The 24,556-nt window shown below is 43.1% G+C and overlaps 1 protein-coding gene across 1 annotated transcript in view; it reads left to right on the top strand.

The window, feature by feature from the left end:
• Positions 1-24,556, top strand: part of LOC311319759 (solute carrier family 23 member 2) — a gene marked incomplete at its 5' end in the record, with an annotated part of 38,054 nt that overhangs the window by 10,557 nt on the left and 2,941 nt on the right. The window contains 5 exons of the mRNA XM_084451363.1: positions 6,020-6,137; positions 8,007-8,163; positions 10,325-10,578; positions 19,192-19,356; positions 22,179-22,287. Of these exons, the coding sequence (XP_084307489.1) occupies positions 6,020-6,137; positions 8,007-8,163; positions 10,325-10,578; positions 19,192-19,356; positions 22,179-22,287 (803 nt within the window). The remainder of the gene's footprint in view (positions 1-6,019; positions 6,138-8,006; positions 8,164-10,324; positions 10,579-19,191; positions 19,357-22,178; positions 22,288-24,556) is intronic.

Here is a 24,556-nt window from a genome sequence, read left to right as displayed (position 1 = left end):
TTCTTGATAACTTTTGATCACAAAGGGCTTAAGATGAAGCTGACCGAGTATGAAGTTGATCGGATGAAATCTGTAGGAGGAGTTCGTTGAAATACGAGGCATGGAAATGGTCAAAACAAGGACAAAATGGCACATTAAAAGCAAAATGGCGGCCTTCCTGTTGCATGTTGGGTACAGCTCTAAGAGACATTTTAGTGTGGCTCGATGAAATACATATGCCCTCCGAATTTCGTTCGCCTACATCAAACTGAAAGGTGGGGCTCGCCATTTGAAACTTTCCAGGGGGCGCTCTTGAGCCGTTTTGCCACGCCCATTTCCGTCACCCATGAATTATCAAATTTTTCACCGGGACTGACGTATCTGCAAAGTTTCATCCGTTTTCATCGATGTTTAGGCCGCCAAAAAGGCATTTGTTTTGGAAGAAGAAGGAGAAGGAGGAGAATAATCCTTCGAAATACAATAGGGCCTCGCACCGCCAGTGTGCTCGGGCCCTAATAATCCTTCGAAATACAATAGGGCCTCGCACCGCCAGTGTGCTCGGGCCCTAATGATGAGCTATTGATATAGTAGTATATTTTTCTCATTTTGTAAAGGACAAATGAGACAGACTAACCAAGTGAGGAGGAAATTAATTCCATATCCTGGAACCTCTATATGTGATGCTAAATTGAGATGAAATGGTTCGTGATTGGGGAGGCCGAAGCTACCTCAGACTAGCTGCTTCAGACTGGGCTGTAGCCTGGGCTTAGCTGGCTGCTGTTCTAGCTTGGGCTTTGCCTGGTTGCTGCTAAGCCTGGGCCTGGCCTGGCGGTAGCTGGTGGAGGCTGGTAGCCTGGGCCTGGATGATAGCTGTTAGCCTGGGCCTGGATGGTAGCTGGTAGCCTGGGCCTGGATGGTAGCTGGTAGCCTGGCCCTAGATGGTAGCTGGTGGCATGGGCCTGCAATGGTAGCTGGTAGCCTGGGCCTGGATGGTACTGTAGCTGGTAGCCTGGGCCTGGATGGTACTGTAGCTAGTAGCCTGGGCCTGGCTACCAGTTGGAACCTACTTTCTCCATCTCCATCATGCTGAGCGGGTTCTCCCCCAGGTCAGTGAGGAGGAGGAGGATGTGTCTTTTGAACATTTTGAACGGGTGGCGAATGAAGTTAAGCCTGGCCACGTGATCGCTAGACACTGTTGATCCAGCGCGCTCTAAGGGCAAGGCACAGCATGCGTTCGCGGCACTAGAAGGCTCTCTCGCCTTATACTATGACGCTGTAAAGGAGGCCGTTGGCAGCGAATGGCGGCATTCCCCATGAATACCGCAGGAAGTTTTGGGCCTATCTGAATGGCCTTGGTTACTGTATGTTGTTAAGGTCCACCAAACACATTGTTGCCAGGAGCTAATGTGAACAGGTTTGCGGGTCAAATATGGCTAACAAAATAGCTAGCTTTTGAAACGTACAGAATTAAAGTCACACATGCACTCTCTCTCTCTCTCTCTCTCTTACACACACACACACACACACACACTGCTCGTAACGAGTAATAGACCTAGGGCGTGTCCTTAAACAACCTATATTTGTGAGACGCCTGAGGTCTGAAGGTAGTCTGACAGGTGGTGATTTAACCTCTGGAGATAATTGCGATGGACACATTTTTCCATGGGCCCCCTCTAAATCCTCAAGCCCCCAACCCTCACAGACTTATTGACATCACCTGGAAAGTGGTTGAGCTGTGAGGGCTCAAAATGGTTTTTTTGTGCGTGGCTTTAAGCCAGCGCACCTAGTATAGCATTTGTCCTTGTGGTGTCTGTTGGCACCACGAGAGGCAGTAGTCCCAGCACACCAAAATCAAGAAGGACACCAAAATGAACCCACCGATCTCCACTGCACAAGTAGAGTAGTGGTGAGAGCATTGGACTCCCACCCGGGAGACCGGGGTTCAAGACCCAGTGGGGATGACTTTATGTTATCATCAGTGTAACTGCTTTAGCCACTGACCGCTACCATCAATGTTATGGAAGCATCTGCTAGTTGTTGTGAGCTCATGAGCTAACTGGCTATCCCGCTCTTATTGACCTGGATTAGCATTGGAAGCATTGGAACTGATGTGTCCAGGCGACAAGACCTATCTTAATTTATCAGACATTATATCATGTCATTTCAACTCACAGCTATTTCAGTGACATGACTAGCTTCCGTCCTACCAGTCCGGAACAGAAACAAGCCAGCCACGCACATAAGCCAGGCTGGGCCTGACCTGGTTCTATTGTGGGTTTGGGACTTTTTATTATATGCTTCGATTTTACGTTATGTTTTCTTGTAGTCCTACATGTAAATTAATTTTACAACCCTCTGTGTTACCCTCAAAACATTTCTATTCAACTTGTTTAAATAATTTCATTGTGTGGACAAAAGCTAATAACATTACTGCCTGTGTTTGTGAGGAATTCAAAACTCTCTCAAAAATTTCTCAAGAATTATGACACTTCTGCACAAATACTTCATAAGTCTTTCATATCCATGCTGGAAAGCGCAGTTCAAATAACACTGCACCGAGATAGATGTCATGCAGTTTTGAACTGAGGAATCATGATTTATGGCAGCAAAAATATATATGTAATTTATAATCAGAGCCTACATATTTTCTAATAAATCAAATTATACAAAGCCATAGGGTTGCTAACTTATAAATATCGAGAAAAAAAGATGAGGCTACTTGTGCAGATAAGGAAGTCCAGCTGAAAACATATACACATATATTCTTCAAGTAACCCCATGTTTCATGTCACAACGATATGAACTGTGGGTAATTATCTTAGGCAAAATCTGCAGAAGTGCAGATTTACGATAAGGGAGCATTAAGGGCTGAAGATGTCTGCTAGAGGGCTTTTGAGGGCTTGACGATTTGACAATGGTACAGCCCTAATTCCTCACATACTTAGCGGGAATGTGCCTCAAAGTCTGTGAGTCAGTAAGTGTGGACATTGGGACTGGGCCATGGTGTCATGGAGACCACAGGAGTCTTCCGTTCTCTAGTTTGTTTGACTGGTACCAGAACTGGCATCACATGGCCACACTGTAAAAAGACAGTTGTTCAGACATGAACTAGTGTTTGGCAGGGTGTTTGAATGTAAACCTAAGTGATACACTTAATGTCATTTAAAACACTACTGAAGTTCTCTGAAACACCAAAAGAGGCTGTTAAATCTGAGCTTTGGTGTTTACATTGCATTTACATTGCAGTCATTTAGGTCAACCCCCTTGCTGCAATCCCCTTTGTGCTTAGATGAGATTAATGTTACAGGGGAACTGCACGTAAAAACATCATGAGGGGCTTATTGATTTCACCAGGGTGTAAGCTCAAAAACTTGCTTCCAAACTTGCCGTGGTTGACTAACGCTAGCTAGCTAACAAACACAATTTGAAAGCTAAATTGTAAATGTTTGAGACAAAAGGAGACACTGTACACAACGTCACCTAACCATGGCTTTAACATATCACTCCTTTGATTGGGCCTCACTGTACTTTCCACATACCAAGGCACACCAAGGCAATGCTAATAACTTGCCCATGTAGGTCATGCAGTAGGTTCACCTAAATGTGCAGGCACATGCACTATGTAGGTGGGAGAGAGCGGAGCATTGGATAATTTATGGGAAGTGTAAGCAAAAGACAAGTTTAGCGATTAACAAATTGGGCCACCCCGAGGGGAAACTGGAAGACCTTTTTTATGATGAAGAATGACATACTCCCACACACACTTTTTCTCTGCTTTTAATCTACCTATTTCAATGCATGTGCATATACCCGTAGATGTATAACATGAATATGGGCAGGGTTGGGAAGGTTACTTTTAAAAAGTAATCCATTACAGTTACAAGTTACTTGTGAAAAATTGTAGTCAGTAACGTAATCCGATTACCACAATTTAAAAGTAAAGTAAGGGATTACTTTCAGTTACTTTTGGATTACTTTAAATAAAATGTACTGTGTATTTCACCAGATATAAAATGTACTGTGTATTTCACCAGAAATTCTACATTATTTATTCTTTTTCTGTGTTCTAGAGCTGACAACATAGCTAAACAGCAGTTGCCCAGCGCCCGCCCAGTTAGAGCAAGTGTTAATGCCAAGAGGTTAGGGTGCGTGTCATCTTGCCTTGGCTAGTTAATTGCAGTCTGCAAAACACGACACTCGTTGCTAATGTAGCTAACGTTAGGTGTAAACGTCGGAGCCAGCTCTAAACTCCAGCTCTGATGCATTCTAAGCAGCTGTGATTGACGCTATTCAGCTATACAGCTTGCCAGTGGACACACAGCCTTATATATTATGGTTAAAGCACCCACTGACCAGTTTTCCCAGGCAGTTAGTTATAGCTCTTGAATAATGGTGCGTTCGTTTATAACTGGGAGGTGGCAAATTGCGACTTGCTACTAGGAATGATTAAATAAAACGCTGCATGAACTCGCACTTCCTCGTCGCAAATTCGCAAGTAGTAGTACATTGGCTCTTCCTACGTTAAATGCAATTATTGTTAGTCGCTTTGGATAAAAGCGTCTGCTAAATGACTGTAATGTAATGTAATGTAAATTCGGATATATTTCTCAGCCTCCAGTTGCCGGCTGATGTCAATATAATATATCATCATCGTATCATTCGCTATAGCTCGAATGCACACAGGTCGGAGGTAGGTATTTTGCCACTTGCGACTTGCCACCTCCGACCACAAACGAACGCACCATAACACCGACAGGCACTATTGAGTGAAAATAATCTGAATGGGCGCTTGGGTCTGGTTTTCTGGTTGAACATTAGTGCTATACTGTAGAAGCCTACTGCTAGCTAATTTAGCTGTCAGTGGAAGTAAGGTTAACGTTAGCTACCCTAACGTTTGACATTAGCTAACGTTAATTTACCGGCAAATGTTTTTTCAGGTTGGACATTGAGTCCTTGGCCGTCGAGGCAGGTGGCTGGGAGGCATAGTTAACACTGTGCTGTAATATTGTTGTGGTTCTGTGACAGGTAAATAAAAAAAATGCTGGTATTTCCAGGATTTTGATGCACATTGCGGTATTTCTGCCATGATGCCCGTGCTGCTCGCTGTCTGTCTGGCAGTTGTGGTCTAACGAGCACATGAGTGGGAATCTTGTTGGCGCACTGCGCGCAATTGGTTTTACTAGCCTACTTCTTTTTTCTTTTTTTTTAAGCTATTTTGTAAAACTGATGAGGAGGCGAGGGGTGATTGTAATCACGCCTGTAATCCCCGTTACTATGCAAATGTAACTGTAATCTAGATTACATAATTTAAATTGTACTGTAACGGATTACAGTTACTGTTTTTTTGTAATCTGATTACATAACGGCGTTACATGTAATCCGTTACTCCCCAACCCTGAATATGGGTGAATGTTTTCTTTACCAGGCTACTATAAAATGAGTGTGTGTGATTCATCTTCATTACTGTTCATTCCATGCAGTTCAGTTTCGTCAAATTAGTCACCTTCCCTTTGGCTGTTTTGATCATTACAATGATTCTATCAACACATTGAATAAAGGGTGGTGTTATAACTTGAGCATTAGGTTGAGCTAATAATATTTTACTGTATGAGCTGTGGTTAATTCAGCAATGCCAAACCAAACTGCCAATAACGGCAGCCAACGCCTGCAGGTGATCCATTTAGTGATTGATAGTTACATTTACCTTTGACATTTTGGTCATGCAGCAGACACTTTTATCCAAAGCGACATTTTGTCTAGAGTAAGTGATCCTACTGTACATCCCAGTCATCATCAATAAAGCCTTCTAAGAACAAGTGACACTAGCAGTCACAGTGCTACAGAAAGGAAGATGGCACTAGTTAGGAAGAGGACACTTTTTAAAAAGTTGTTGTTGTTGTTGATGATGATGATGATGATGATGATGATGATGATGATGATGATGGTGGTGGTGTGTGTGTGTGTGTGTGTGTGTGTGTGCACGCGCGCACGCGCACGTTTGTTTGTGTGTTTGTGTGTCATGTCCGACCCTCCTCCACAGGACAGTATTTCTCATCTTGCTGTTCTCTCAGTACTTGAGCAAAGTCAACATGCCTCTGATCGCATACAAGGATAAGAAGTGGAAAGTTTTCCAATATCCTCTCTTCAAGCTGTTCTCAGTGAGTTCCATTGTGTGAAGGACACACAGTTCTTCTGACACCTACTCACTTTATAAACGTGTTTAAAGATCACTACTGCACTTGACTGGAAGGCATGGCCTAAATTATGTACTGCCCAGAGGTAAAGGCACACTATCAAAGGGCAGTATCCCAAATAAAACATCTTCAATAGGAGTTTATAGGCCCTTTCACAATATCAAATCTGTTCCATGGGTCTCTGTTCATGGCTCACAATGTGAAACATGATGTGTTGTTTTTTTTTAATGTTTTTTTTTTACTAGTATTAGTTTTGAACTTGTGTTGAACTTGCTGTGAGGGTAAATACAGTTCATATCTGAAGCCTTGAGCCTTGCAGCACTGCATTATGTAATAATGGTGCATTATGTAATAACACCGCATTTTGTAATAATCTGCCACATTATGAACCATCTGTCCGTTAGCAGGATTGTGCAAGAACTACCAGACCGATTTTCATTCAACTCGGTGGGGTGTAGTATGGGCCAATTTAGAACCCATTAAAGGATAGGACAGGTATTTAGCATTATAAGCCATGTTATAAGGTTATTTACGATCATATACAATGGCCCATATCAAACCTTTGACAAATGTTGCCCTCTCGAGATGTGACCTGTCGCTGCTAACAAACACCATATAATGGATCAATAGGTGCATATAGGAAATCGCTCCAAAAATACCATAAACTTTCATTTTCAAAGACAGAAATCTCACTGACCCTGTTTAGACTTGGTTTTAAAGTGGACAGCGAGACACATTGTTTACACCTGTGTCTATGATCTTTCTCATAATCTCCAAATGTGTCGCTGACCACTTGTGTTCATATACTGTAGTAGCCATAGTAGTAGTAGGGGGGGTCCATGAGCAGCTCAAACATGTCCGCTCATTCACTTCCATTCATTTTTTGGAGCAAAAAATTCCCCCCATCCATTGTCACTGGGGGAAATTGAACTGAATTCGACATGGGAATATCACAGAGACGGGTTTGGACTGGCATGAAGCTCTTGACCTATCAAATGCAGCAATACCAAACATGTCCAGCTTGCAAACACATGCACACACACAGAGCAGTGAAATGCATTCATGGGTGGTCTGTGCTCTCTGAGCACCATTTTTCTCTAATACTACATGGACAAGATGCATTTGACAGGGTAAACTCAACTGCTCATATTAATTCGTTTTTATGATTCTCATGAGAACATTTCTCTCTGTGCTTTTTGCAGAGGGTGGTGATGGATATAAGGGTTAAGCCAAAGACAACTTAATACCATAGCAGAGAGGTCACTGTAGGGTTTCATAATTTGTCATCATTACTTGCACCCGATGAAATGAATACACCTTCTGTACTCACAGCACTGTACTGCATAAAGATGGAATGAGCACACATAGTAGCTGGCCATTATCCAAGACTAAAGCTGGTCCTGTCAGGAACTGATTCTAACATGTGACACTGACAACGTACTATGACTACTGTTGCACGATATCTCCACATGTCTCTTGGGTGGTAGTGGGTTCATTGTATTGCATCTACTGCTCTTGTCTCAAGGCAGTGAAATATACTCTCACTTCCTAGGATAACATTTCCCTGGAGTCAGCAGAGGTAAATGGAGGTGCAGGGCCAGACCTGGTAATGACAGGACGAGATAGGGTGTTTTGCCCTAGAGCCGTGGCCGTTTCCAACTGTGTCACTTTCAATAGCGTGGGAGAATCAGTAGGAGACAGGCATGTACAAACAAACAAACAAATATCATATTCCTCGCTCAGCCACAGAGCAGGTCCCAGCATGTGGATGTCGAACCGGTTTAAAAAGACCAGTTAACTCATTGTATTCACCTCATATCTATCCAATCACAGGCTCTGTTTGGGATGTGTGGAGCTTGGTTGGTCTGTTTCCTGCTGACCGCCTTTGAGGCCTTGCCCTCGAAGGCCGACGAGTATGGCTATGCGGCAAGAACCGACATCAACCTGGGTGCTGTGACCAGCGCCCCTTGGTTCAACGTGCCGTATCCAGGTGAAATGCATTCAGTCACACTGACATGCTGCCCTGGCCTACTGTAGACCTTTCTCTTTTTCTCCCTGTCCTTTTCAGCATAGTTCTAGCAATGTGTAACCAGACCAGCACAATACACCTGTCAGGTCAACGTACTGTAACTGTGTGATAGGGAGTAATTTTTGGCCTATCCCTGTAGTTCAAACAGATACACTAGCTATTACAGTACTTTAACAACCCCATGGTGGATGAGCAAATTACGGTCTTGCGACAGGCTTGTCTGACACTTCTTGCCTATCATTTCAGGAGGTATTCCTTTCATCTTTCACCACGCCAAACAAGCTAATCATATTCATTTAGAGAAGCATTCCTTTCACTGAAACACGCACAAGTACCTTTGTTACTGACTGCAACTTTAACATTTGTTAAAGTTGCAGTCATAAAGCCATCATTTCACAAACTCATTTTTTTGCGAGAAAGCCGCTCTACAGTAACTGCATGGACATCACAATCTCTCCTGAAATGTGTGAACAATAATTAATAATAAACCACTGTGGCTTTCATCAATTACCAGGCAGAACACAACATGCATCAAAGAAATGTACAATATTTACAGGAATGGACAAGAGAAAGATCCTGCTATTACTCAGGATCCATTGTACAGCAATACACCTGGCTTAAAGGTGCTCTAGATAAAATATCAAATCCTAATCAACATATCCGAATTAATGGTAAAAGGTTCGGCCAATAAGATGAACATATCTAAATAAATGTTAAAAGGGCGTGATGGCAAGCCGTTTTAGCATTTATTGCACTTTGTAGATATATTTAATTAGAATTGTGACTAGTCAAAATTACATTGTAGATATCTGCAATTAGAATTGTAACATGTCAGAATAGAATTCTAGATATCTGCAATTGATTTTGAATGGAAGTCAATGGGACATTTCTACTAGTGGAAATTATATTGTAGATATCTTGAATTAGAGTTGACTAGTGGAAATTACATTGTAGATATGGAAATTTATAGTAATGGAAATTACATTGAATATAGCCAATAGGATGAACTTTCCGAATAAATGTTAAAAGGTTCGGCCAATAGGATCAACATATCCAAATAAATGTTAAAAGGGCGTGATGGCAAGCCGTTTTAACATTTATTGCAACATCTGAATAAATGTTAAAAGGGCGTGATGGCAAGCAGTTTTAGCATCCATTGCACATTGTAGATATCTTTAATTAGAATTTAGACTAGTGGAAATTACATTGTAGATATCTTTAATTAGAATTGTGACTAGTGGAAATTAGAATTGTAACATGTCAGAATAGAATTGTAGATATCTGCAATTGATTTTGAATGGATGTCAATGGGACATTTCCACTAGTGGAAATTACATTGTAGATATATTGAATTAGAATTGCCAACTAGTGGAAATTACATTGTAGATATCTTTAATTGGAATTGCAACTAGTCAAAATTACATTATGGATATGTCGGCTTGGAATTGTAACATGTCAAAATAGAATTGTAGATATCTACAATTACAATTAACCCTACTGATTAAATGTTAAAACGGCTTGCCATAGGCGGTGACGTTACCAGTGGTAACGTCACCAAAGTGTGTGTGTGCGTGTATAATTTATGTGTCTGTGTTACGATATCCTCTTTTAGGTCAGTTAGTTTGTTAGTTAGTTAGTTAGATAGGTTTGTTAGGACAATGTAGTGATATTGTTTAGTGTAGGACTAGTTAGGTATGTATCTGTCGAGTTAGGTCACACGATGAATAAAGCTTGGCTTGGCTTGGAGCTCATTTGGACACAGATTGAGCCCAGCTGAGAATGCACTGGAGAGGAGTTAGAGGACACATCGTTGTTGATGCTGGAACAGAGAAACTAGAGATCTCTGGACGCAGAGGATTTCTATGGAACTTTCCCACAATCTATATGTATACCTTATACCATTTATATACCTGTTTTTAATCTGAGCGAACTGAACTGAGCTACACAGAGAAAGCTGGTCCAGATGCCCACAGGTAGATTTCCAGGCATACTAGTGTACAGGGTAATAGTTAGCGGGTTATATCACTCCACTAGGCCTTAGAGTAGGTGAAGCCATAGGCTAGTAGTGGTGTAGTATCACAGTCTGTGTGCAAACTAATTCATGCCAAGTGTATTCCCCTAGGTCAGTGGGGAGTGCCTACAGTGAGTGTGTCATCAGTGTTGGGCATGATGGCGGGCGTCTTAGCCTCCACCATCGAGTCCATTGGCGACTACTACGCCTGTGCCCGCCTTTCTGGTGCGCCTCCCCCGCCCACCCATGCCATCAATAGGGGAATCGCTGTGGAGGGCATCGGCTGCATCCTAGCAGCACTGTGGGGTAGTGGGAATGGCACCACCTCCTACAGTCAGAACATTGCAGCACTGGGAATCACTAAAGTACGCCCTCAATCGCTGACACTTCCTTTGGAATGCCATGTACAGTATAGCAGTTGAGGCAGCTACACACCTGAAGGCAAATACAAATTCATTTGAAGGATAAGTTATTTTGGACTTCTAGAGTCTATTCCGAGTCTGTCTCACATGAACATGACAGGTAGAGACTATCATTTCCCTGATTACCTCGGTATTGAGATATAGCTACAGTTGTTCTGCAGGCGCAAACTTGGCTATAATGGAAGTCAACAGAGCCAGTGAGACGTTGCTTTTCAAGTAGGGCTGGGATGACATGTTAATGTCATCGACTACGTAAATACGTTGACTTGCACAACATGCGTTGCCGCGTCACAAAGAAATAAGCTGGCTGTGCCCGGTGAAAACTAACAGTATTGAAAATTGTTTTCTATTTATTTAGGCTATATAAATGTTATATTGCACCTTTATCATTCCAACCCTGTTTCTAACTAGCAATAAGATTAAGAAATTTCACCCAAGAGGATTATTAAAGTAACTTATCTTATCTTAAAGGAAAGGTTCGGAATTTAGCATTATAAGCCATGCTATAAGGTTATTTACGATCAGATACAACGGCCCATATCAAAGTTTCGTTAAATGGTGCACTCTTGAGATATAGCCCGTTGCCGCAAACACACTCAATGGATCCATAGGTGCATAGACAAAATCCATCAAAAACACCATAAACTCGTTTTTAAAGACAGGAAACTCGCCGAGTGGTCACTGGTGTCCATTGATGTTCTGACAAAAAAATCGCCACAAAGTATGCTTCCGATCTGGTTTTATTGATCATATTATATCCATTGATTTGTATTGACAACAAAGCCAGATATGTTTAGATTCATCCGCGTCTCATATTTGTTTTGATCAAGAAACACTACCTAACAATATCAATGAAATATCAGCTGCAAAGAAATCCTAGCACATCATCAGTGGGCGGCCAGTGGCCCGCTGACGATCAACTCGGCGGCCCACCGGCGGGAGCTACAGAGGCCCCGCTATGGCGTGATCAGTGGCTAGTCTAGCGGTCCTCCATTGGTGCGTTGGTGGCTTGCACACACTGCACGCTAATGCGCCCTATACATTGCTATGCTAATGCATGCAATAATGCTAATGCACGTAATATTGCTAATAATGCATGTAATAAAGGAGAAGAGATGTGTGAACTTTTAAAGACAAACAAAAACTAAACTAACATGCAGTACATATAGTAAAAAAAAGAAAAAAAAAAGTAAAATCTGAATATACATACAGTACACAATGGACAGGATATGATACATTATGGAGATGGACACTAGACATGGTATATAAATATATATATATATTTTTTTTTTTTCAGCTTTAATGGGACAGGACAGTTCGAGAGAGACAGGAAACATGGGGGAGAGACAGATGGCCTATACACATAACTCTATGGACATAAGGTACATTAATACACTATATAGATGGCATATACAGTACCAATCAAAAGTTTGGACACCTTCTTATCCAGTTTGGACAGTACTGTAACTAACAGTTATAATGATGACACATTATATACCTTCATATATGATTGCACACAACTCAGGTGTACAGTAGTCTGATGGCCTGGGGGTGAATACAAATAGAGTAGAATAAAAGCAGAATAACCGGGGGAGGGGAGGGGGGGGTTATATGTAGCCTCAGGAGACCATGCTGATTTTGCAAGCTCACATTCTGTTCTGTTTCATTTACCATAAACACACACACGGCAACCTCCTTCCCTGGCTTCCATTCGGTGATGCCGAGTGGTCGTGTGCAGACACATTTGGACAGTAACAGTGTTAGACGGGGACACATGGATGAAGCTAGAACAGTCAAACAAAACACATTGATAATAGGATTTGGGAAAGGATACTCTATGCCAACAGACTTCTCAAAATGAACAAGGGATATTGAAGTCTGATCTCTCTCTCACACACACACATGCACACACACACACACACACACACACACACACACACAGTGGGAAGGGGGCGTTACCTGAGCTGGCTGTGTAGTGCAGTGGTCTCCTGTGTCATGCCCTGGCTTGCTCCTTCAGTTCTCACTGCAGTTTCCTCCTCTGAGTGTTGGAGCGCAAGCGCCATAAATTTTTACTAAGTCACCTGTTCCTGAGGCTGAAATGGCATCCCACACCATAATACTACCCCCTCCGTGTTTAACTGTTGGCAACAGACACTCATTTTTATACTGTTTGGCTTGAGTTGCAGAAGGCATGGGATAACATTGGTGTTGATGTTCTCAGGAAATATTATTGACACTATGCCAAAGAGATGTGCTGCTGTAATTGTTGCAAAAGGTGGACATACCAAATATTAAAGTTAAAAGTGGATAAAAACAGTAGGACTCACTTCATCTGATATTTGTTGTGCTCACAGCAACCATCTGCATGTTTCATGAACATTATGGAATGAAATAATTTTTTGGAGGCAAAAAAGGTCAATATTTCTGAAGACCAAACAAACAACTTGAGCTATAGGCTACAGCCTACAGCCGAGCTGCGGAAAGCCTTACTCGCCCAGCGTTTGGCAGGATATAGGCTACTATATATGGATCTAAACGTTTTTATAATAACTGATGAATTAAACTCGGCCTGCTGTTAAGCATACAATGCTTTTTTTACAACGGCGAACCAAGAAAAGTTTGCTCTTAAGACCTTCTAGGGCTGCAGCATATAGCTGATCTGCAGGTAGCCCTATTCGCTCGGCGTTTGGCCGGCGCCCTACTCTACGGTTCTCAACTTTTATCCAAATCTTTTGAATACGAATTTCATGAATTAAACTTGGTTTGATTCTAAACACGTTATGTTTTTACTACGGTGATTCATGAAAAGTGACTGTTTTAAGACCAAACAACTTGGGCTATAGGCTAAGCTGCAGTGTGGGCCTGCGAACTCACTCATTCTAGGCTACAGCTGACGGGCTCATTCATTGCTTGTGACACTCGCTTGAGGAGCTGGCTTGGCTTGCCTTTAGCCAGGTGGCTAGCTCTGTGGACATTTTTTTTCAATATTCGCTGGACTATTTTTTTTAAGGACAATGTTGTGGATCACTATTGCCGTGTTCAGTTTCTTAACTGGATGGGACTCTGCTGGGACCTGCGCGTCGGAAGACCTGTCTTCCCAGCTGGTCACCCCGCGCGGCGAAACGCTTGCTTTTGATGCTGGCCTATTCTCTCAGCCTCCACTCCACTCTGTCCTGAACTCTCTCAGCCATGCAGTCTCTGCAAGCTGGCGGCGGCTTCTCAGCCTCGCTGTTCTGAAAGACTGTTTCATGATTCCTTCTGTGGACGCTTCCCTGGACGTCATCGCTTCCAAAGACTCTCACTCTCAGCTGACCCCCCCACCCACGGCGAGAAAGAGACTTTTAATTCTTTTGTTGCTTTTAATTTCTGGAAATGTAGCCTACAGCCTAATCCTGGCCCCATGTTTGTTCAGCCTACCATTTGCAATTCGCCATATGATTTTAAGAATATGCACGGATTGCGTTTTATTCACATTAATGCACGCAGTCTTTTACCTAAAATGGACATGATGCGTATATGGGCAGATTCGACTGGCGCGCACATTATTGTAGTTTCTGAGACCTGGCTCTCCAAGTCCATATCAGATAGGGATGTTGCATTGGATGGATTTAATATCTACCGCTCTGATCGGCCACGGAGAGGTGGGGGCGTGGCTATATATGTTAGATATTCTCTCTCTGCTCATGTTATGCTCGTTACATCTGTAGCAAAGCAATTTGAACTATTAGCCATGAATGTAGATCTGTCTGGAGGTCAGTATTTAACTGTTGTTGGCTGTTATAGGCCCCCATCAGCCTCCTCAGATACTCTACCCTCCTTAATACAGCTCCTGTCTCAGCTTCATTATAATGAAATCGTCCTCATAGGGGACCTGAACTGGGATTGGCTCTCCTCAGCCTCAGACGACTTTAAAGCTTATTGCTTGTCCCTAGCTTTCACTCAAATCATTGAAGGTCCCACACGTCTCAATTCCAAGTGTGCAGACAAATCTACACTACTTGACTTAATTATCACAAATAAGCCTCATAAATTCACTATAACTAGTGTCTTTGCCAATGACCTCAGTGACCACTGTGTAATTGGAGCTATCAGGGACTGCAAAATCCCCCGCTCTAAACCCCGTGTCATCCAGAAAAGAGATCTGAAGAACTTCTCAGAGCAAGCTTTCCTTCATGACCTGCAGCAGGTCAGATGGGACCGCATTCTCCTGCTTGGTGATGTTGATTTTGCATGGGAATACTTCCACAATAGCTTTCTCCCTCTTATCAACAAGCATGCTCCTTTTCGTCGCTTCCGGGTGAAAGGTCGAAACAATCCCTGGTTCACCAGCGACTTGACATCCCTTCTTCACAAAAGGAACCAGCTCTGGGCCGCTGCCAGGCAGTCCGGCTCTGAGACAGATTGGCTCTCCTTTCGCCAAGCGAGAAATAGCTTCACTGCTTGTGTTTAAAAAAGCAAAAAGTGAATTATATCTCTCTCAGACCACTGACAATCTTAATGATCCCAGGAGATTTGGGAATACAGTGAAGTCACTCTCAGTCGACTCTGGTCCTGCTGAGTTACCCCCCCATATCATTGACAACTCAATCCCAGTGTTTGATAAATCAGAGATGTTAAACTGCTTCAACAAACACTTTATAGCCTCTGGTTTATTATTTGATTCCTTGCCAGGAACAAATTCAAATTCTCTCCCGTCCAGTCCCCCTCTTTCGGCTAGGACCACTAGTGGTCTTTCTGGGCACCATTCCTTTTTGTTTTCTCCACTCCTTGTTGGCGATGTTTGGAAAGCCTTAACGGAGCTAGACCCTAGGAAATCATCTGGTCCTGACAATCTTCCACCTCTTTTTTTGCGACTGGCTGCAGATATCATTGCAGAACCTATTACACACATCTTTAACTTAACTATTTCCAATAATGTCATCCCAGAGGTCTGGAAAACTGCTTTTGTGCTCCCGCTCCTGAAGGGTGGTGATTCCAAATGTTTAAACAATTACAGGCCAATTTCTAAGCTCTCTGTCTTAGCCTTGACAGAGACTGTCTTGAGCTGGTCATAATTAATGACCAGCTCAAGGACTTCCTGGAGTCACATGACATCCTCTCACCCTTTCAGTCTGGGTTTAGGAAGCACCATAGCACAGTGTCTGCCGCTGTTAAAGTCGTAAACGACATTACAGAGGCCTTAGATAGGAAGAATCACTGCGCTGCAATCTTTATCGACCTATCTAAAGCTTTTGACACCGTCAATCACGCCTTCCTATGCCAGCGCCTCCTTGATATTGGTCTGTCCTCTCATGCTGTAGGCTGGTTCACCAACTACTTGCCCCAACGTAAGCAGTCCGTGCAGTTTGGTGACCTCTCATCCAGCATGCTCACTGTCTCAAATGGGGTGCCACAGGGCTCTGTCTTGGGACCAACCCTCTTCACCATCTATATAAATGAAATAGGGTTTATTGCAAATGCTACGGTTCATTTATACGCGGACGACACAATCATGTACTGTTTTGCATCTTCCATCATCCGTGCTCTGGAGTCTCTACAGACAGCTTTTGATACCCTTCAGTCCCAGATGTCTCAGCTCAGGCTGGTATTGAATGCAGGGAAGACTAAAGTCATGGTATTCACGAATAACAAGCGGGGGCCAGCTGCTCTTCCTGACATTATATCTCGTCAGGGTACCCCTATCGAGCTTGTGTCTAGCTACAAATACCTTGGCATTCATCTTGATGACAGCCTCTCCTTCAAGCTGCACCTAGACAATCTTTTAAAGAAACTAAAGCTAAAACTGAGTTTTTTCTTTAGAAACAAGTCATGTTTCTCAGCTGCAGCAAGGAAACGCCTGGTTGCTGCCACCTTTCTGCCTCTCTTGGACTACGGCGATGTCCTGTACATGAATGCCTCTGCTAGCTGTCTACAACATCTGGATGCAGCCTACCATAGCGCGCTACGTTTCATTACAGGCTGTAAAGCACTCACACACCACTGTGTGTTATACTCTCTGGTTAACTGGCCATCTCTCTCCATTCGCCGAACCCATCACTGGTACATTTTCATTTACAAATCCATTCTTGGTCTGCTTCCCACCTACTTATCTACTCTCCTTTCGCGCAAACACTCCACCTACGGCCTTCGTTCTCAGGACATCATAACGTACTCCATCCCCCTGGTCCGTACTGAGAGAGGCAAAAGAGCATTCTCATATGCAGCCCCTTCCTCTTGGAACTCCTTACAGCTGAGTTTTAAGTTGTCCAATTTGATCTCTCTCACAAGGTTTAAGCGAATATTGTCTGATTTAGTGAGTGTGCCAATGTCATGTTCTTGCACTCTAAGATAACTCTCCCCTGTTCTCATCCCCCATGCACTTTGCACTTTTAGACTTCCGACTTTTATTGTTGTTATTGTTACACATAGTCCTGTATGTTTTATTGTAATTCTGTCCTGTTGTTTGTAACTTAGTGTAACGAGTGCTGAATGATTGTGAACAGGTCACACTTGAAAATGAGTCCTCTGAACTCAACGTGTTTTTTTACCTGTATAAATAAAGGTTAAATAAAAAAAAATAAAAAAAAATATTTTCAGATCTGTCAGGTGTTATAATAATTTTGGCCACCACTGTATGATCATAAATAACCTTATAATATGGCTTATAATGCTTAATTCTGAACCTGTCCTTAAATATATTAGTCTAGGAACCATTTTCATTATAAATTATCAGAAGAGACGTCTCATCTTTCTGCACCAATTCTGTGTTGCGTAACAGTGGGTCAATTTTGCGCAACATGTGTGGAGATTAAATATTTATTTGACTGTAGCTTGTCAATCGATTGTACTGTAGCAAATGAGCTACTGTGTGTCATTCATAAGGAGTCTGAGCACACTCATAGCAGCATATAAGACCTAAGAGAAAAAGTTGAATACAGAGCTTAAAGCAATACATAGCGTTTTCTCTGAACTGCACCCCCACAGGCTCTGCGAGTAAGTGCACTGTCGTAACGATATCAGATTGTTTTTTTCTTTTTCTGGCTTCCTCCATGATGTTTCGCTTCGGTTTTCTCACCTCCGCCATGATATAATTGAGCTAAAAAACGCATGATATCCATAGACGCCGGAATAGTTAGCTACTACTGTGTTGTTTTAGCACAACGTTGCGCATGCGCACTCCCACTCAATGTTGCGTCCCGGGGGCGCGAGTTTTGAAAAGTAATAAATGTCAATGTATTATCTTTCTGAGTAGACTGTTTGGACGATTCAGCATACCTTTACTAACTTTAATTGGAATTAGCACCAGACATGTTTGTAAAGTCCAAATATCGCAATGTATTGCTTTAATTAATTAGGTGGTTAAAAATGTTTTGTTGCAATGTAAAATAACATTTGAAAATCTAGTCACCCAAATTATACAAACATGGATTAGTGTTTTAAAACAATAATTCACCAGGTAAATGGTTTGGCTACAAATGTGAAAGATTTTGCAACTTTTATAATGCCCTGCAGTGCAGCTACTGTCTTTTAAGAGAAGATGATTGAATAAAATATTGAAATATTAACGAGACATAAAAAAGTGCTCTATTAATCAAGTAATAAAAATAGCCTTTAAAATATTTCTTAAATTAGTTGTTAGATTAATCAACTAACCAAAAAAACTATTGTTGGATTAATCATTAGAAACTAAATAGTCATTAGGTGCAGCCCTACTGTATTTTCAAGTGGCCCTCCCCCTCTCTTCAAGTGCAGAAGTGAAAGTTTACTGTGAAATGGTTCTGTTTCAGGAACTTGTTTCAACATTTGGTTTGTGATAACTACATTTCACAGGAGAGCATACTAAGCCTGGTAAGATTACGCCCTGCTTCTCATCTCAGGTAAACACATTTATTATCATAATTTTTCCATCCAACGTCTCACTGACTGTGACGGACTGTTGATGTCCATTCTAGCCCAGTCTGGCCATCTGCAGAACAACTGTAGCTACTGTAGCTCAATACTGAGGCGATCAGGGAAAGTATAGTCTCTACGTGTCAGGTTCATGTAAGATAGAGAAAAGGCACTCAAGTCCAAAATAATGAATTTATCCATTAAGAAAGTTTCAAAACACTCTCTTAGAAGTCAGAACAATGTTGCAACTGTCTGTATAGGCAAGGCAAGGCAAGGCAAGTTTATTTATATAGCACATTTCAGCCACAGGGCAATTCAAGGTGCTTTACATGAGACATTAAAAGCATATAAATGTCACTGCCATAAAATATGTTAGTGAGTACTCATAAAAACCGGTTTATTTACTTGAGGAACATCCTGTATTTCCTTGAGCACTGACTGACACCCTGTCTTAACAAATGTGATTATAATAGCCACATGTCACTTTATATCTCTTTCATCAGTGCTATCACTATAGCGTTCATCTTAGATCTCTAATGTTTTGCAGAGCTCAGATTCCTAACAGTTTAGAGTTGTGTTCCCATGGATTCCCACGGTCCTTATAAGGCTTGAACTGTGTTTACATGATGGATTGTCCACCATTACGTGGATTAATAGTGCCCTCTGTGCCCACTTTGATCATTTCAGGTTGGCAGCCGACTGGTTCTACAAATGGCGGGCCTCCTGATGATTGTCCTTGGACTCTTTGGGAAGTTTGGTGCCGTTTTCATCACCATTCCAGACCCAGTCATTGGAGGCATGTTCCTTGTCATGTTCGGAATGATTGCAGCTGTGGGAATCTCCAACCTTCAGGTAACATAACAAAGCTGAGGGTCAAGCTCAAGTCATTTCAGGCTCTGCATGTATAGGCCTATGTCAGTGAAGTTTGCTTTACAAGGTAACACGACCCATTGCAATAGTAATTTTGTCATATCAAATAAATGTTACAAACCATTATCAAACATTAATCTTGTTGGCACCCTTGGACTGTCAAGATGACTCATCAACTGTAGGCTTCAGTATGCCTGTAGTAAAGACAGTAATTAACAACCTAAGCCTCTCATAATTCCATGTTTTCTTAAAGATTTGTTTTGAATCCCTCAAGCATATAACTGCAAGGTTCAACTCCAGGTTTAGTCTTCAGCCATGATATAAAATGTCACGAAACCATGAGTCACGAAACCATGAGTCACCAAGTGACTCATTGCATGAAACAAAACAAAACAAAACAGAACCTGCATGGACATTCCATCATGCAACACTACTGGTTGTTCATTTTCTATCATTAGCAAGGCTCCTTAATTAAGCAATAAACCAAGAGAGGCTGTGTGTTATAGTGATTTATAACAGCCAGGGGGCATTGTTAGGCACGACGTGAAGCGGAGTGCCTAAAACCCCCCCTAGCTGTTATAAAATCACTACAACACACGGCCTTGAGTAGTTTATTGCTTTTATACAATGGTTACTACAGCTGTTAATGTAAAATAAACACACAGCAATATAAAATACATTAGGACCCCACTCATCCGAACTTCAGAGATCCGAACCTCCCGGTCTACCGGACAGGCTTAAAAAGGCTTTTTTTTTTGAGCCTGCTATCTGGTTACTGGTGGGATTTTCATTACAGTACTGTAGGCCTACTTGCATTTAAATCTGTCATAATAAACACGTACTGTATCCTACTGTGAATAAAAACAGAACTGTATGTAGACCTACATGTTGCCTGTAGGCTGTAGCCTACTGTCACGTTTAATTTCTTTGTTACTTTAATGTCGAGCGCAAAACGCAAACGAGTCTGCTGCGCGAGAGCTGCGCCTTGGTAGCCAGAAAGCGCGTCAGCAACCTGAAGCAGAGGAGTATCGAGTCATTTTTCGTTCCCAGTTAATGGACTTCAGGAACACAGACGTGTTGTAAGCATGTAGATTAGCCTACTAGACCTACTGTCTTTGTTAAATAATAGCCTACAGCCTAGGCCACGTTAGCCTACATCGGTTGTTTAGGCTGCAATAGCCACACGACAACTTGTCTGTCATTTCATTTTATTTATTTATTTATTATCATTTGCTCTAATTGTTCTAATGTTGGGTTGCTTTTAGGCTATACCATTTTGTTCTGCGAATACAGTTGTGAGGGTTTGGTAAGGGACCCAGGCGCAACAGGAAAGGAGGAGGCAAGGGACGGTAAAGCCCGGAGGGGCGATTTAATGAGATAACAAAAAGGGGGACGTGGTAGTCGTACAGCCGATGGTCAGGCAGGAGCGGGGTTGTCGTACAGGCGATGGTCAGGCAGGAGCGTGGTTGTCGTACAGGCGTGGGTCAGGCAGGAGCAGGGTTGTCGTACAGGCGTGGGTCAGGCAGGAGCGGGGTAATCGGACAAGCGTGGGTCAGGCAGGAACTGGAGAGATGAGGAGGGGAGGCAGGGTGAGTGAGAGTAATCACAAACGGGGAACGGGAAAAAACACTACAAAACACAGGTAAGGAGATGTAGGCTAGGCTATACTTTACCACATGAGTTTATGGTAAGATCTGGCGATGAGTGGAGTGTAGACCAGGTTCTTGTAGGGGTTGAAGGTGATTGCAGAACGAGGGACAGGTGTGGTGATGATGAATAGGAAACCGGTGAGTAGAGCCGCGCCCGCGTCATCGTCGGAGACGAGCGCGCCGTTCTTGTTGTTGCGCACGGGCCGATGTGCTGGGCATGTCGGGATCCGACTCTTCGCCACCGGAGTGGGAGGAGACTGCCGAGTCCGCGGAGCTGGCCGGAGACGGGGAACGCCCGGTAGTGGGGGGAAACTCCGGAGAGTCAGAGCGTTGCATGCCTGGGCCGATGCGACGTGCGGAAGAGCGCGTAGGACGCCCCGAGCGCGCAGCGGGCCCAGAGGGGAGAGAGGGAGGCGGTTGTGGAGGCGAGGGCATGCGAGCCGTAACAACAGTAGCCTATCGATGCAGCGTAGGCCTCATTTGAGAATGAAGTACTGTATTTGATCAAAGCATGCACTCAAGTGGAAATTCGTTTATTTTATTCTAGGCTATACTTTAGGCCTATTATAGGCTAGGCTGTATGAGTTTAGTTGGCTATTTGATTGCAATTTTGATGCATTTTCACAAGTAATTAAGGGTATTTATCGGTCTATTATGAGTCTATATGAAACAAGTATACCACTTATTGAATTTGGTGCATTTTAACATATGTTTCAGTCATCCGGACATTTCAGAGATACGAACGACCTTCCCGTTGGGTTCGGATAAGTGGGGTCCTACTGTATTAATATTTATTCAAAACGAAGCATCATTCCCTCAATTCTGCCGAGCAAAATAGTTCCTCTAACAAAAGGGTTGCCAAGCAACAGAGGCGTTGGCGTCAAGCAGTTAGGTGTTTTGAAAAAACATAATGATAGGCCTACAATGCATTTGATCAAATGGGAGGCGCATTAATACTGAAAATGGAATGATATGTGGTCCCAGGTCTGTGTTACAAAGTATTTTAACACGGCTTCAAGCCAATCAGAATCAAGAACCAGAACTAACCGTTGTATAAGTAAGCATTCAATATCAAATACACCAACTTGACCTTGACAGATCTTAAGCCTGACTAACATTCTATAATGTATTCTTCTCTGCCTCTTCCTTTCACAGTATGTGGACCTCAACTCCTCCAGGAACCTGCTCATCCTGGGGTTCTCAACGTTCAGCGGCTTAGTGCTTCCTACCTGGTTTCACTCCAACCCCGGCACCATTGACACAGGTGACCTATTTCACATAGATCATATGCAAATAATAAGACAGATGCACACATACACATTCACGCACACACTCTCTTTCTTTCTCACTACACAATGCAATCAGCATGAGTCCTACTCATCAAACAAACAATGCGTAAACAATAATGCTTAGGTGATGCATGAGTTAAGTACATCATTACTTTTGAAGACTTATAATTTCTACAGTTATAAAAGTATTGTACAGTTAACATGTTCCCCACCCTTGATGAAATTCACCTGGGCTAGAGCATAATACAGTATGCTCTATAAGTAATACTATAAGTAATGTGCTGTTTGATGTGAGATAGTGAAGGTTTGATTTATTTTCTCAAAATTGGAACATCATCCTTGCTAACATCACAGCCCATGTTGGTTGTGCCTTTGTCAGCCTCAATTCCATTCATGGAGAGCCTTATTCATGAAGAGAGAGAAAGAGAGAAAACCTTAGAAAGCCTTATTGTTTTTGGCATTCCCTTTTATCTCCCTTGTGTGTGTTTTGGCACAGAGCGTGTGTGATGTGTTAGTGCAGTAATACTGGAGTAGTAGTGCTTGTAGTTGCATGTCGCATGCTCCTTCTGCTTGCTACTTTCTGCTACTGCCGCCAGCTAGCCCTCTTTGTGGGGGGTGAAAAGAGGAGCCGAGTGCATCTCCTCCTCTACTGCAAAGACTTCTGCAGCGCCTCCTCGTGGCCACACACGGTAACTGGGTACCCTGCGGTCAGTCCCAGGCTAAACTGTAGGGGATCTCGGAGTAGCAGTGGGCCCCAGAAGGAAGGCGCAAAGGCCCACCGGCGTGTGGACACTTCCATGCGTCTTCTCAACCACTGTCATAGCAAGGGCAGATGGGGCCCAGCCATGATAGGCAACCCATCTAGGAGAAGGTCACTCCGAATAAAAAACAGGTCTATGAGGCTTGGCGAACCAGTAGTCTGTACAACTAAGCCTGGTAAGACCCCCCGTGGAGTCTTACAGTTAACCCCCCCTGAATATTATGGAGAAACATAACATTCCAAATCCTATACTTCCAGCGGTGGGAGTCCGCAGGAGGTTCGCGGCAGACTGGGGTGCTGGGGGGGGGGCACACCGAAAGGATCCTTATAGCAGAGTTCGATTGCAACCTGGTCACTACCATCATGCCTGTGTACTCACCCACCAACATGGCTCCAGTCAAGGAAGTGGAGAGGTTCTACAAGGACCTTCGAGTAGCAATCTCTGCTGTTTCAGCGCACAACTTCCTTTCGATTCTTGGAGATTTCAACGCAAGGCTCGGACCAGAGGATGCACACTTCACGTACCACGATGCAACAAACTGAAACAGCGAACTTCCTGCGATCCTTCTGATGAAACATGAGCTACTGGCTGCTAACACCCTTTTCCAGAAAAAAAGAGGAAAGAGATGGACCTTCCAGGACCGGGCTTCCAGTATGTTTAGACAACTAGACTACATACTGGCAAGGTGCAAGTGAAGGAAATCAGTCACACATGCAGAACATTACAGCACTTCAGCACTGTGGGCTCAGACCACAGAGTGGTTTCCCTGAGGGTGAGGCTGAGCTTGAGGGTCCCCAAGCCAAACCTGAAGACCCTGCATGACTGGAAGACTTTCTCAGTAAGAGAAACACAGTGGAGGTGAGAAATCACTTCCAACTGCTGGATGTGGAGGAAGGTCCTAATGCAATGTACGATCGGTTTGTAGCAGGACATGTGGAGGCAACCAGGGAGTGTGTGCCAGTGGTGGAGAGGACCAGAGCTTCCCCAAGGTCCAGGCATCCGAAGGTTGAGAAGGAGTTGAGAAGGCTCGCTGACGTCTTGGCCAAGAGAAGACTGTGGGGAGCCGGTTGGCTATGAATGAGGCAAAGCATCAGCTCTTCGATACCTACATTAAGATCAGAGGGGAGGAGCTAATGGAAAAGGTGCACGGGGTGGAGGCAGCCTGAGGGAAGCAGAGGAGGAGATACCTGTGGTCCTTGAAAATCTCGCCAGGGTGAAATATACTTTGATGTAACGAAAGAGTGCTGGGCCAGACTGCATTCCCCCAGAGGTCTTTAAGAACTGCGGACTTGATGACATTATCTTGGACATTTGCAACCTAGCCTTAATGAAAAATAACAAGCCTGATATATGATCTCTCTCCAACATCATCCCAGTGCCTAAATCTTTGAGAGGGATCTCTCAAAGCTGAACAACTACTGCAGCATCAGCCTGACCTGTATCATTGAAAAGATGTACAACCACATGATACTTAAGAGGCTGT

The sequence above is a fragment of the Borostomias antarcticus genome (genome assembly GCF_949987555.1).
Source record: "Borostomias antarcticus genome assembly, chromosome: 16".
NCBI classification, from domain to species: domain Eukaryota; kingdom Metazoa; phylum Chordata; class Actinopteri; order Stomiiformes; family Stomiidae; genus Borostomias; species Borostomias antarcticus.
This window is presented reverse-complemented; position numbering and strand designations above follow the sequence as displayed.